Source organism: Procambarus clarkii, chromosome 37, assembly GCF_040958095.1.
Source record: "Procambarus clarkii isolate CNS0578487 chromosome 37, FALCON_Pclarkii_2.0, whole genome shotgun sequence".
NCBI lineage: Eukaryota > Metazoa > Arthropoda > Malacostraca > Decapoda > Cambaridae > Procambarus > Procambarus clarkii.
This window is the reverse complement of record NC_091186.1, coordinates 27,784,310-27,799,650: the sequence shown is the minus strand read 5'-3', so window position 1 is coordinate 27,799,650 and position 15,341 is coordinate 27,784,310. Positions and strand designations below refer to the sequence as shown.

The 15,341-nt window shown below is 47.1% G+C and overlaps 1 protein-coding gene across 3 annotated transcripts in view; it reads left to right on the top strand.

The window, feature by feature from the left end:
- The window catches only part of LOC123753094 (uncharacterized), a 99,232-nt gene that overhangs the window by 66,072 nt on the left and 17,819 nt on the right, over positions 1-15,341 (top strand). For all 3 annotated transcript variants that reach the window (XR_011230705.1, XM_069337343.1, XM_069337342.1), the window contains exons 6-13: positions 1,610-1,722; positions 4,438-4,620; positions 6,091-6,231; positions 7,473-7,826; positions 8,893-9,505; positions 12,116-12,219; positions 13,356-13,464; positions 14,705-14,928. Coding sequence is in view for 2 of the 3 variants with exons in the window: in XM_069337343.1 (XP_069193444.1) it covers positions 1,610-1,722; positions 4,438-4,620; positions 6,091-6,231; positions 7,473-7,826; positions 8,893-9,505; positions 12,116-12,219; positions 13,356-13,464; positions 14,705-14,928 (1,841 nt within the window). In the remaining variant the exon portion in view is untranslated. The remainder of the gene's footprint in view (positions 1-1,609; positions 1,723-4,437; positions 4,621-6,090; positions 6,232-7,472; positions 7,827-8,892; positions 9,506-12,115; positions 12,220-13,355; positions 13,465-14,704; positions 14,929-15,341) is intronic.

The window sequence follows — 15,341 nt, the reverse complement described above, 5'->3', positions numbered from 1 at the left end:
CTGAGGATTTTGTAGGTAGTCATCATGTCTCCCCTCAGTCTTCTGTCTTTCAGTGTCGTAAGGAGCATTTCCCGCAGCCTTTCCTCGTAACTCATGCCTCTTAGTTCTGGGATTAGTCTAGTGGCATACCTCTGAACTTTTCCAGCTTCGTCTTGTGCTTGACAAGGTACGGGCTCCATGGTGGGGCCGCATACTCCAGGATTGGTCTTACGTATGTGGTATACAAGATTCTGAATGATTCCTTACACAGGTTCCTGAACGCTGTTCTGATGTTAGCCAGTCTCGCATATGCCGCAGACGTAATTCTTTTTATGTGGGCTTCAGGAGACAGGTTTGGTGGGATATCAACTCCTAGATCTTTCTCTCTGTTCGTTTCATTAAGTACTTCATCTCTCATTCTGTATCCTGTGTCTGGCCTCCTGTTTCCACCGCCTAGTTTCATTACTTTGCATTTACTCGGGTTAAACTTTAGAAGCCATTTGATGGACCATTCATTCAGTCTGTCTAGGTCGTCCTGTAGCCTCCTACTATCATCCTCTGTTTCAATCCTTCTCATAATTTTTGCATCATCAGCAAACATTGAGAGGAACGAGTCTATACCCTCTGGGAGATCATTTACATATATCAGAAACAGTATAGGTCCAAGGACTGACCCCTGTGGGACTCCACTTGTGACGTCACGGCAATCCGAGACCTCACCCCTCACAGTGACTCGTTGTCTTCTGTTGCTTAGGTACTCCTTTATCCAATGGAGTACCATCCCTTTCACTCCAGCCTGCATCTCCAGCTTTCTCACTAGCCTCTCGTGTGGTACTGTATCAAAGGCTTTCTGGCAATCCAAAAATCCACACACACAATGTGTGTGTGTGTGTGTGTGTGTGTGTTTACTAGTTGTGTTTTTTTTTTACGGGGGTTGAGCTTTGCTCTTTCGGCCCGCCTCTCAACTGTCAATCAAGTGTTTACTAACTACTTTTTTTTTGTTTTTTTGTTTTTTTCCACACCACACACACACACCCTAGGAAGCAGCCCGTGACAGCTGACTAACTCCCAGGTACCTATTTACTGCTAGGTAACAGGGGCATTCAGGGTGAAAGAAACTTTGCCCATTTGTTTCTGCCTCGTGCGGGAATCGAACCCGCGCCACAGAATTACGAATCCTGCGCGCTATCCACCAGGCTACGAGGCCCCCATGTGTGTGCGTGCATGTGTGTGTGTGTGTGTGTGTGTGTGTGTGTGTGTGTGTGTGTGTGTGTGTGTGTGTGTGCGTGCATGTGTGTGTGTGCGTGCATGTGTGTGTCTTTCATTAAATATGACTGCATATTCAGTGTTGATTATTTTCCTAATTAGGGTTTCTATCCCTCTGACTAGTGCTCTTGCATCTTGGTTTAAATTAATTAGAAGATAATATCTATAAAAATTGTTTTGTCTGAGACTGACTAAAAGAATAAAAGTTATCTGTAGAATGTATTACACTTATTATCAATTTATACAAAGTTTCGAACCTACATGGGTAATTCTCAAGTGAGGAGACAGTATTGATTGATTGATGAAGATTAAGCCATCACAAGTTGTGGGACCCCACAAGTGACCCTTGGTGTGGTGTTGGCAGGTCAGGAGCAGGACGTGTTGAGTGGAGGCTTCCAGCCAGAGCAGAGCTTCAGCGGAGAGTTCACCGAACTCAACATCTGGAGGGAGGTCCTGGAAGAAGACTCCATCAGACAGGTGAGTTTCCAGTCCTACTATTTACGGATTCCAGTCACGCTCTTCGGGGCGTCCAGCCTCGCTCTTCGGGGCTTCCAGCCTCGCTCTTCGGGGCTTCCAGCCTCGCTCTTCGGGGCGTCCAGCCTCGCTCTTCGGGGTTTCCAACCTCGCTCTTCGGGGCTTCCAGCCTTGCTCTTCGGGGCGTCCAGCCTCGCTCTTCGGGGTTTCCAGCCTCGCTCTTCTTGGCTTCCAGCCTCGTTCTTCGGGGCTTCCAGCCTCGCTCTTCGGGGCTTCCAGTCTCGTTCTTCGGGGCTTCCAGCTTCGCTCTTCGGGGCTTCCAGCCTCGCTCTTCGGGGCTTCCAGCCTCGCTCTTCGGGGCTTCCAGCCTCGCTCTTCGGGGTTTCCAGCCTCGCTCTTCTTGGCTTCCAGCCTCGTTCTTCGGGGCTTCCAGCCTCGCTCTTCGGGGCTTCCAGTCTCGTTCTTCGGGGCTTCCAGCCTCGCTCTTCGGGGCTTCCAGCCTCGCTCTTCGGGGCTTCCAGCCTCGCTCTTCGGGGTTTCCAGCCTCGCTCTTCGGGGTTTCCAGCCTCGCTCTTCGGGGTTTCCAGCCTCGCTCTTCGGGGTTTCCAGCCTCGCTCTTCGGGGTTTCCAGCCTCGTTCTTCGGGGTTTCCAGCCTCGCTCTTCGGGGCGTCCAGCCTCGCTCTTCGGGGCTTCCAGCCTCGCTCTTCTTGGCTTCCAGCCTCGCTCTTCGGGGTTTCCAGCCTCGCTCTTCGGGGCGTCCAGCCTCGCTCTTCGGGGCGTCCAGCCTCGCTCTTCGGGGTTTCCAGCCTCGCTCTTCGGGGTTTCCAGCCTCGCTCTTCGGGGTTTCCAGCCTCGCTCTTCGGGGTTTCCAGCCTCGCTCTTCGGGGCGTCCAGCCTCGCTCTTCGGGGTTTCCAGCCTCGCTCTTCGGGGTTTCCAGCCTCGCTCTTCGGGGTTTCCAGCCTCGCTCTTCGGGGTTTCCAGCCTCGCTCTTCGGGGTTTCCAGCCTCGCTCTTCGGGACGTCCAGCCTCGCTCTTCGGGGTTTCCAACCTCGCTCTTCGGGGTTTCCAGCCTCGCTCTTCGGGGTTTCCAGCCTCGCTCTTCGGGGCTTCCAGCCTCGCTCTTCAGGGTTTCCAGCCTAGCTCTTCGGGGCTTCCAACCTCGCTCTTCAGGGTTTCCAGCCTCGCTCTTCAGGGCTTCCAGCCTCGCTCTTCGGGGTTTCCAGCCTCGCTCTTCGGGGCTTCCAACCTCGCTCTTCAGGGTTTCCAGCCTCGCTCTTCGGGGCTTCCAACCTCGCTCTTCAGGGTTTCCAGCCTCGCTCTTCGGGGCTTCCAACCTCGCTCTTCAGGGCTTCCAGCCTCGCTCTTCAGGGCTTCCAGCCTGTACTCCGAGACCTCGGAATAAATTTGAGTCTAACTTCAGGGTTGAAATTTAATCCTGTGGTAAACATTGTAAATCTTTTACGGGACTTTGGGTTAGTTTTTTTTATGTATTCCAGAATACTTTACAAGGTTGTTGCTTGAATTTGTGGAGGACTCGGCCATGTTTATGGCGGTCAAATCTTATTATTTTTAGGCTCCAGACTATATTTCAAAAAGGTTTTCATATACTTTAGAAGAGAGAGAATGAGAGAGAGATCCCACATCACACACATATGACTTAATAGCTATTCAACACGGACCGAAACATGGCACTTATATTCCATTTCAGGTGTGTGGCCAGGTTATAATTTCAGGTATGTTGTTGTGGCTTGTTCTCTTGTTTATACCTGTCCACTCGGTTGCGTGTGAGTTTCAGGTATGTTTCCTGGAGTCCAGTTTATCATCCAGGATTCCACCGTTGTTTACAAGGGTGTGTTTCATGTCGTTGAGTTGAGGATTATTTCAGGTTAGTGTTGATGTGAGTTTATCACCCATTTTTCTACCCCATTCTTCACCTCTTCCCCATTCTTGTTCTCCCTGTTATTTACATGCTCCCCATCCACCCTACCCATGCCCCTGCCCCCATCTTACCCATGTGTGTTGTTGAGGCAACACGGCCGCTTGTGGTAGACAGTAAGTTGTCTTGTCTGAGGTAATGAGCCCATCCCTGTCTGTTTAACCTGACCTTAATTATATTGTCCAGGTTAACCTGACCTCCTGCTTCCGTGTATCTCTCTTTCTCTCTCGCTCTCTGTCTGTCTCTCGCTCTCTCTGTCTCTCTCTCTCTCTGTCTGTCTCTCTCTCTCTCTCTCTCTCTCTCTCTCTCTCTCTCTCTCTCTCTCTCTCTCTCTCTCTCTCTCTCTCTCTCTCTCTCTCTCTCTCTCTCTCTGTCTCTCTCTCTCTCTCTCTCTCTCTCTCTCACACACATTACCACATTACCCTAAGGGTAATTAAAGGTGTTAAGGGAAAGTTCTGTGTATTACACTCTCAGATCACACCAGAGTTCCTGTTGTCACAAGACATACATCTCGGCTTAACTGTTCACTAGCCTAACCTAACCTAACCTAACCTAACCTAACCTTACTATATTTTAATAGTATATCGAGCATGTGATAATAAGGGACATTAAGGTTAATTGTAACCCCATGACGAAAAGTGAGATTATTAAAGAATTTTAATAATCTCACTTTTCGTCATGGGGTTACAATTAACCTTAATGTCCCTTATTATCACATGCTCGATATACTATTAAAATATAGTTCCAATAATAGTTCTTTTTCGCTTTGACGCGTTGCAGCTGGCAGCGTGCGTGGTGTACGTGGAGGGCGACGTGCTGGGCTGGTCCCGCCAGTCGTGGCAGACGCTGGGAGGCGTGTCGTGGGTCAGCAGGCCCCGGGACGCCGTCTGCGACCACTCCACCAGGAGGCTCACATTCTTCCCCCACCGGTACTCTCTCTCCCAGGCCAGACGTCTCTGTCAGGTAGGTGTCCTCCGCCCCCCCAGATGGTGTTCTGTGTGGTCTAGGTCCCCAGATGGTGTTCTGTGTGGTCTAGGGTCCACCGCTGGTGTTCTGTGTGGTCTAGGGTCCACCGCTGGTGTTCTAGGGTCTACTGCTCCAGTATGGGTGATTACGTCCTGTATCTATATATATATCTATAAAAGACAATGTCTGTCTATTTGTCTGATGTTGGAGGCCAGACGCTCAGGGCCAGTCTCACAGGATGTTGCAAGGTGATTTGTGATTGGCTGGGGATGTGTCGTGTCTGGAGTGGACCCTCAAGTCCGCCCTTAAGAAGGAACGGCTTCTATTCGGTATTTCAGAGATTTGTACGACATCTGAAATGGGGGTTTAGTTGTCCATAGAGTTTTTCTGAAGATTTCTCAACCCACATAACTACAACGTTTATTAACAACGTTTTTACAACGTTATTAAGAACGTTGTAACAACACAACGATGTTACAACGTTTGTTAAAACATTATTATAACCTTTTTACAATGTGGCGTCAAAGTAGCAATTGTAAAGATAACATTGTGGGTTACAGTGTGTTTGTTGAGACTGTTTGTTCTGAGTAAGAGGGGGGGAGGGAGGAGAGGGAAGAGGGGGAGGGGAGAGGAGAGAGAACGTGAAGAGGGAGGAGGGAGACAACGAGAGGTGGTGAAATAGGAATATGGAGAGAAGAGTTAGAAGGGAATTGAAATGGGAAGGAAGTTGGAGAAGAGAAGAGAGGTATGGGACACACCCGGCCTCCTCCAGGTACCCCTTATAGCCACGAAATATATATATATAACTGCCAATAAATGACATTTTAAATCCTTTACCATAAAAATGTCTAACTTCAAAGCGTTAGATATTTTATATATCATATATCTATATTTTTTATATATTAAAGCGTATATATATATATATATATATATATATATATATATATATATATATATATATATATATATATATACATATATATATGATCCCGTCCCTGTCTTTTTAACCTGGCCATAATTATATTGCAACAACGAGCACACATATAACATATATATATATATATATATATATATATATATATATATATATATATATATATATATATATATATATATATATATATATATATATATATATATATATATATATATATGCAACAACGATCACTAAAACGCTGATCCAAGTATGCGGGAAAACCACATTTGAAATATTAGAGAGTGCTGAATGTGTTTTACACTCAAGTCGCCTTCATCAGAGCACGATAGAAAGTCAAGGTAAATGGTCAAGTTCACGTTAAAGCTTTCCTGTATCGTACAAAGAATACCTTCAGGCTCGCTAGCAATATTTGTTACGCTTAGTGACTCTATGTCCAGGTGTTTGACACAGGTGCTTGACACAGGTGCTTCACACAGGTACTTGACACAGGTGCTTCACACAGGTGTGCGACTAACAGGTATCTCCTACAGGTGGTGGGCGGGCAGGTGGGGGTGCCACTGAGCACATCAGAGAACACGTGGCTGTACCAGAGGACGGTGGAGAGTGCAGAGTACTGCTCGGGCGGGCACGGGGCAGCCTACCTGTGGCTGGGTGCCCACGACCAGCACCAGGTAACACCATCACACTCATCATACATCCTGACTCACCATACCCACGTGTATTAAGCTAGTCAGCAAGTGAGAATTTCATTATAATCTCATGTGTTGATGAGTAAGGTCGCCTGTACCATCGCTGGGTACAAAGAACTAAGTGTTTGGAGGGAAGTCATCCGGACACCCAGGAGTCAGTCAGTTCAAATTGTTGTTGTCACCTTTGATGTGACCTTTGATGTGACCTTTGATGTGACCTTTGATGTAAACAAACAATTTCATTGGTTCTTTGAGTCCCGGTAGAACAGTCGGGTTCATTCTTGATTCAAAATCACAAATTCTGGGTTTGAATCCAAGGCAGGACGGAACTGCTTGGGCGTATTTCCTATCACCCACTTCACCTGTTCACCCAGGAGAGTAAATAGGTACCCAGGAGTTAATCAGCTTGTTGTGGGGTTGCATTGTCGAGGGGGGGGGGGTCAGAAGTGCCACCTTTTGGAGAGGGGGGGGGGTCAGTAGTTTCTCCTTATGGAGAGGGGGGGGGGGGAAAGGACCCCCCTCCGTCGGTCGAAGTAGTGACCTTCCACCAGAATGCTTCCCACAACAGTCGTCTTACTCCCAGGTACCTATATACTGCTAGGTGAACAGCGGTATTAGGTGGAAAAAACCTGCTCAGCTATTTGTGCGCTGCCCGGGTTTCGAACCCGGGATTCCCGATTGTGAGTCGAGAACGAACCCACCTGTATATTACACTCTACCATAGAATGAAGTATACTGTCTCGTAGATGAGCTTTGACAGGTATATTCCTTCTAATAACCTTTTCCTGAGTATACCCCTTGCCTATATGTTATCTTGACACCCAATAGCCAATACCGCATAACATTTTTATATATTATTTTGTCACTGTTGACTGAACGCTGACAAGAACACAAAATAATCACAATGGCGTCATATATCACCCGATTTTTCTCACAGGAATTTAAATCAGCTTCCCCTGTGACAGTCGGGCGTGTATCAAATTTTGTATGAAATCTCTATTGTTTAATAAAACTGAGAAGAAGAGTTAGTGCCTTGGAAAAATATATGGCTTAGAATTTGTCACATATATACTTATTTATAAGGGAAACAGTGACTATAAGCAATAAGTCCTATATGTGCTATCTTGTGCGAGAGCGGGTTGGTGTGTGGGACGCTCTGCTCCCTCAGGAGGAGGCGCTGAAGCAGGGTATATAGCCCTGTAACCTTAGTTTGTGACCTGCAGGAGCGGCAGTGGGCTTACTTCTCCGGGGCCCCTCTCCAGTGGGAGGGCCCCTGGAGGGGCACGGGCCCCAACGGCGAGGGAGCGGAGAATTGCCTGGTGATGCTCTACGACGAGTTCCCCGCCCGCTGGTCCGACATCGCCTGCCTCGACTCCTACACCTTCTGCGTCGCCTGCGAGTTTGTTCAGCGGTCCACGCTACACCTTCGGGGCCCCGGCGTCTGTGACTCCTCCCCCTTCAACAGGGAGTACATACTCGAGGGCGAGAGTGGAGGACGACCCGCACTCTCCGGGTTCTTTCACTCTGATATAACCTGGGACGCCCAAGCTGGGCACTGGGAAATGACTTCACTCAAGGTACTGCTCAAGCAACGCTCAGTTACTGTATTCACATTATAGTTCTCCTTGTTTATATAATGCGCTTTTAGACCGTCAGTTGTCTTGCTTCTCGTGGGTCAATACTGGCTTGCTAGCACCTTGCTTTATGGACCACATCACCGGTCGTGGGGTCACTGGAGTGTTTCAAGCGTAGGCTAAACATACCTGAATGAGTTTGGGTGGATGTAAATAGCAGCTGCCTTGTATGGGCCAATATTAGGAACTGCCTCGTATAGGCCAATATCCCTTCTGTAGTTCCTTGTAATTCTATGTTCCTATGTTGTTATTCAGGCGGTTTTCACAATGTGTAATAAAGTGGTTTCGTGTAACCGGAAACACAGGTATTCGGACAACCAGTTTAACCTGAAATGCTTTTGTAATATCACTAAAGCACCGGAATATTGACGTCGTAATTAATAGCGTCATAATTGCTGTCCATTAAACAGGAGAACAGGATGGACATTAAACTAATACTACTATATCAATAATGATCACATAATCAAAGTACTTTCAATCAGTAACTAATGTTTCAGGCCAGAGCACAGAGACATCACATTAACCTGAGATATCTATGAGAAAATACGGAGGTTCGATCAGATCGTAAAACCTCAGTATTTTGTATTTCGCGGCAGACACTACCCAGGTGGCATCGAACTGGAGCAGCACACAGCCTTGCCAGCCACCCAACTGGCCAGCGAACGTGCGGACTGAACTATAGACCAGGAACAGTTAAGTCATAATAGTAGGATGTATCAGCGAGGACATTTTTCGGGAGCTTTTCAATGCAATCACACTTGGGTGCATCCGAAGTCACCCAGCGTGTGACTTCGATTCAATCGTATTGCTAAAAAAACCATATCATGCATCATATTAATATAATAATAAGATAAGAACAATAAAGGCAACTGGAGTAGACCTTCTGACCCATACGAGGCGGCTCCTATTGCCCCTTTCCCAAGTAGCTTGTGTTTATATCCACCAAACTCATCCATACACATGCCTGACCTGCTGGGAGTCCTCACAGTTCACCTGGTGATTATTCCAGGTCCCAGGAGCTGTGGCTCGCTGGACGCCCGTCACCAGCGACCAGTACCCCTTCGGCACCAAGCCCTGGACGCTGGGCCAGGACGTGTGCGGCCTGCGTGCCGGCGACCAGGTCAACATGACCCTCTCCGTGTGTCGCCAGGGACAGTTTACCTGCGCCGACGGCACCTGTATCGACTTCCAGAGGCGCTGTGACCTCCACGAGGACTGCCCAGACCACAGCGACGAGGCACAGTGCTCCACGGTAGTGGTGCCCGATGGGTACCGTGCTTACCTGCCCCCTCCCCCACCTACCCCCCAGCACCCCCTCCCAGTCACCTTCTCCATCAATGTCATCACTTTCCCTTCTATGATGGCCAACGACCTCACCTTCACCACCACGCTGCAGCTTCGCCTGGCCTGGAGGGACAGTCGACTCAGATATCTGAACCTGAAGAAGGACTCCAGTCTCAACCAGCTGTCGCGGGAGGCCGCCGCCGGCTCCATATGGACTCCTCGAGTCTTCTTCAAGAACGCTCACGGCAACGTCTTCAGCACCCTCGGGGAGGGCGCCAGGGTCGAGTGCCTCAGAGAGGGTCAGCCTCAGGTCGGCGCGCCTGACCTTCCTCAAGAACGTAAGTGACTTTACGTGACCTGTCCTTAAATTATGTGACCCCAAATGACCTGTCTTCCAACTCAGTAACCTCAGATACCGTGTTCTGAAACTATATGTGGCCTGACCACAAGACTTCTCCTTAACCTTCATAACCCCACATGATCTGTACTGAAACTAACTCCCCAGATGACCTTTCTTCAACCAACGTGATTCCAATATGGCCCTTTTACAACCTTTGTGACCGCTAATGACCTGCCATGACACTCCAGATGTCCTCCCCCTCAAACTAAATTACCCCAGATGATCTTTCCTATAACTAAGTAAACCCAGCTGACCTGTCTTTAGTCTACATGACCTCAGATGACCTGTCCTGAAGCCACCTGACCCCAAATGACCTCTCCTCACACGGAGGACAACACACACACAATTTTCCTAATGAAATCATGGTTTTCATTAGGGAAAAACATTAATAATCTTATCAGTTTATATAAATTAGTAATTTCCTTCTTATTTCAATAATTTTCTCCCAAAATAATAATACTCAGGAAACTGTGATCAATATTCAGATTTTCCTGAGTGTTCAGAACTTCGTTCAGTCAATGTTTTTGTGAACATTTCTGAACTTCATAATGTTTAGTGGGACTTGACTCGTTCACCCCCCCCCCCCCACAGCTTAGTGGTCTACGTACGCTGCTCGCAACCAAACACGATCCTGAGTTTGGTTCCCGCGCAGGACAGAGACGGTTGGGCACGATTATTTCCACCTGATGCAGTAAATAGGTTCCCCGGGAGTCAGGCAACTATTGTGGGTTGTATTCTGGGGAAAGTTAGTAGGTAGACTAGGGGACGAGAGGGACGCTAGGTAAACCTAACAGTCTTCCTGCCTCAGACTAAAGTAAACCATTAAACCATGAGGCAAGAGTGATTATATCTGTTACCTCAAATGTATTCAAAAAGTCATCACCGAGCCAGCCAGGGTTCAGCAAGTATTTATACGTGTCTGCTTACGAAACATGTACATCTTTCCTCAGTCATGACGGGTTTGTTTACATCTCAAAAACAGCGTAACAGCTCGGGGGGAAACTCGATTATTATTTTTTTTCTTATCTATCCCATCTTTCCTGTTCATTCATGCCCGTCTGCTCCAGCTCCCAGCATGTTGTTGTACTGTGGATGTTGTACCTGTCTCTGCCTTCTCGACCTTTTCTTGACCTGACTCTTCTTTGTCGACCTTTTCTCGACCTGTCTCTGCCTTCTCGACTCTTTCTCTACATTGACCTTGTGGTCTTCCCTCCCCTCCATAGTGGTTATGAGGGGTGTACACCTGCCTATAGTGTGGCACTCTGCCTGTGCCCATCAGGACTGGAGGGGTTGACCACGGTCCTATGTCAAGGGATTTAGACATAGATTCTGCGATTGGCTCCTTGGATGGGGGGGGGTGCCAGGGGCGTGGCCAGAGTGCCTTAGAGGGCGGGGCTTAACAGCAGTTTCCCCTATAATTAATCTTTGAGTATAGCATCTTAGATTGACTTGTCTTGGGTATTACAAGTGATTCTCTAAGTGCAGCAATAGCATCTGTAATTGCCAACAAGTACAGTAATTGATAACTTAGAATTATTCTCAGTAATTATCAACAGTAAGTTGGTCTTAATTCCTGTTTTCTTGTTCTGGTCAAAGTCTAAGACGAATTTGTTAATAAAAATGAGTCTTACTGCAAGGGGTGGGTAGTGGGGGGGTCTATAAGACCTCAAACACCAGTTTGAGGTCTTATAGAGTTATCCCCTGAGGCGTGATGTTCAGATATTGTGTTGACGGTGGGTTGTAATCACACTCACACTTACACTCACACTTACACTCACATTATCACTCACACTCACACTCACACTCACCAGGCAGACGGGTCTCTACTGTCAGGGTGGACGGACACCGGTGTGTCAACATGGGGTATATACTTGCTACTAAAGATCATTATTAATGTTACAAAAAGGCAGAGATAGTATGGACTCTATTACTAAATAAAGCCGTTACAACAGTTTACAACCTTTCACCCGAGGTTATTGTAATGGACAACCTCGTAGTGCCAGGTTGACTGTAAACCATTTGGCGAAAGTAAACCCAGCAACCATGACTGAGGAAAGATGAACAGGTTTCGTATGCGGATCATTAAATACTATATATTGACTCCTCTCTCCCCCGTTCCCTCAGATCAACCCGTCCTCTTAAAAATAACGTCACTTTTCGCTGGTATGCGCGCTATGGCCAAATTTGGACGTAATTTGAAATGAAATCGACTCACAAAAGTGACGTACTGTTCCGTTTTCTGTTTGAGTCGTCCGGCTTACTCGGCAAGCTTAGAAGAGTATTCTTTCCATTAACGTTTTTCATACCGTTTTGAAACTTTATGAGAATTTCCTGCCCACCTAACCTATCAGAGGATCCTTAACTTACTGTTGTTGAAAAAAAATCCAAAATTTATATTAATTTTTTTTTCATTTTCAAATTACGTCCATATTCGGCCATACGGGCAAACGGCCAAAAGCGACGTTCTTTTTAAGAGGACAGGTGCCACCCCATGTCTCTCTACCCCCATCTCCCACCTATCTATCCCCATCTATCCCTCTCCCTACAGGATACATCTACACAGGGTCGGAGAACACCCTGCAGATGACCCAGGTGTACTCGGCTGCCTACACCTGCGATTTTCACCTGGGCATGTTCCCCTTCGATGTTCAGGTGAGCCCCCACCCATCACCCACCCTCCCCAGATGACCGGGAGATGACAGGGATGCTGTGTTATTCTCTCTCTCTCTCTCTCTCTCTCTCTCTCTCTCTCTCTCTCTCTCTCTCTCTCTCTCTCTCTCTCTCTCTCTTTCATCTTTCCCCGCTGTTTCTCTGTCTATCTTCCATTTTGCATTCTGCTTTCTCTCTCATCTCTTATTTTCTCTTAATTTGCCTCCCATTTCTCCAACCTCTCATTTCCCATTCTCTCTTCTACATTAGCCATTCCACATAACCTACCTTCCCTTTCTCATTCCTCTCCCACTGCTCATTCCCTCTTCCCCCACTTCCCCATTCTCAACTGTTTCCCCTTCCCGTGGAAAACCTTTTCAGTGGGAGGAATTGTGGCATCATAGATCCCCCCGTGGCCGCCAGATCCCACAATTATTGGCCAAAAATCCCTATAAAAGTGATGATGTTTTCCCAATTTGGGTCCACTGATGGCAGCTGTAGAGTCAGGAAGTGTTCCTTGAGGTGTCTATTTCAATGATTTCTCTATATCCACGATCGCTCTCTATTGTCATGAACTATTTCTATGATATCTATTTCCATGCTTTCTCTTTTGACTAATCTATTTCCTTTACATTTTCATTAATTGGGCTAAAAAAAATTCCTAGCTCTTCATTTCTATGATCTTTCTATTTCTGCTATCAGTTTCTTTTCTCTCTCTATTTCCATGATATTTCTATATCCACGCTGTGCTTCCGGCAACCAGTTCCTGCAGTTCTACCCATTTATTTGTGCTGCCCTCTGCATTTATTTATTTATTTATTTATTTATTTATTTATTTATATATATACAAGAAGGTACACTGGGATTGTGAGGATACATAGCATAGTAATTACATTCTTGTAAAGCCACTAGTACGTGCAGCGTTTCGGGCATTTGTGTATATCATTTGTATAGTTCTCATTTCCAGTTGGCTGTTGAGTTTGATATCATGTGGGAGGTATTCGTCACAGTGGTAACTGATCCCATAACATACCCACATACCCTTGTTAAATATTAAATGACGATTGGATACAGGGGAATATTCGGTGCACCGCCGGCTGCGCTCTCACCTGGGCCTCCTCCTCCTCCTCCTACCACAGGTGTGCACTCTCAACTTCACCCTGATGTCTGCCTCCTCCCAGCTGCTGACACTCCAGCCGGGCCAGGCCATCTACTCCGGCACCACCCAGCTCCTCGAGTATACTGTTGGTAGGTGTGTGTGTACTCACCTATTTGTGCTTGCAGGATCGAGCATTGACTCTTGGATCCCGCCTTTCGAGCCATCGGTTGTTTACAGCAATGACTCCTGTCCAATTTCCCTATCATACCTAATTTTAAAATTATGAATAGAGCTTGCTTCCACAACCTGTTCCCCAAGTGCATTCCATTTTTCCACTACTCTCACGCTAAAAGAAAACTTCCTAACATCTCTGTGACTCATCTGTTTCCAGTTTCCACCCATGTCCCCTCGTTCTGTTATTATTACGTGTCAACATTTCATCTATTTCCACTTTGTCAATTCCCCTGAGTATTTTATATGTCTCTATCATATCTCCTCTCTCCCTTCTTTTCTCTAGTGTCGTAAGGTTCAGTTTCTTCAGACGCTCTTCATATCCTATCCCTCGTAACTCTGGGACAAGCCTCGTCGCAAACCTCTGAACCTTCTCCAGTTTCCTTGTGTGTTTCTTCAGGTGGGGGCTCCATGATGGCGCGGCATACTCTAAGACGGGTCTCACGTAGGCAGTGTAAATCACCCTAAAAGCCTCCTCACTTAGGTTTCTGAATGAAGTTCTAATTTTCGCCAGTGTAGAGTACGCTGCTGTCGTTATCCTATTTATATGTGCCTCAGGAGTTAGATTAGGTGTCACATCCACTCCCAGGTCTCTTTCTCGAATCGTTACAGGTAGGCAGTTCCCCTTCATTGTGTACTGTCCCTTTGGTCGCCTATCACTTGATCCCATTTCCATAACTTTACATTTACTGGTGTTGAACTCCAATAGCCATTTCTCTGACCATCTCTGCAACCAGTTTAAGTCCTCTAGGAGGATCCTACAATCCTCATCTGTCACAACTCTTCTCATTAATTTTGCGTCATCCGCAAACATAGACATGTATGATTTCACTCCTGTAAACATATCATTTACGTAAATTAGGAAGAGGATTGGGCCCAGCACCGATCCTTGAGGTACTCCGGTCGTTACTGTTCGCCAGTCCGACTTCTCGTCCCTTACCATTACCCTTTGGCTCCTTCCTGTTAGGTAGTTCCTCACCCATGCTAGGGCCTTTCCGCTTACTCACAATCTTTTCACACAATCTTCTCCATCAACTTGCATAACTAACTCTTATTGATAGGACGGGGACGGGGACGGGACGGGATGAAACGGGAACGGGGACAGGGACCGGTCCAAGCATACCCAGCACCATATAACTCCTCCTGTCCTTTTGACAGACGGGGTGACGATGCAGACGGGCCGGGAGGGCCACCAGTCCACCATAGCCGTCAGGATCCGGTTCTCCCGTCGCTGCGGCTTCTACATCCTCACCGTCTACCTCCCCACCACCTTCATCATGGTGGTCGCTTATTCCACTTTCTTCTTCAGACTCTCCAACTTCCTCGCTCGTATCGTGGTGGCGCTCCTCACCCTCCTCGTCCTCTCCTCTGTCTACACACAGGTGAGTTACACGCTGTTAGTCTGTCTTATATCCCTGTTGTTAGTCTGTCTCATATCCCTGCTGTTAGTCTGTCTCATATACCACTGTTAGTCTCAAATATCCCAGCTGTTAGTCTGTCTTATATCCCAGCTGTTAGTCTGTCTCATATTCCTGTTGTTAGTCTGTCTCATATCCCACTGTTAGTCTCAAATATCCCAGCTGTTAGTCTGTCTTATATCCCAGCTGTTAGTCTGTCTCATATTCCTGTTGTTAGTCTGTCTCATATCCCACTGTTAGTCTCAAATATCCCAGCTGTTAGTCTGTCTTATATCCCAGCTGTTAGTCTGTCTCATATTCCTGTTGTTAGTCTGTCTCATATCCCAGCTGTTAGTCTGTCTTATATCCCAGCTGTTAGTCTGTCTCATATCCCACTG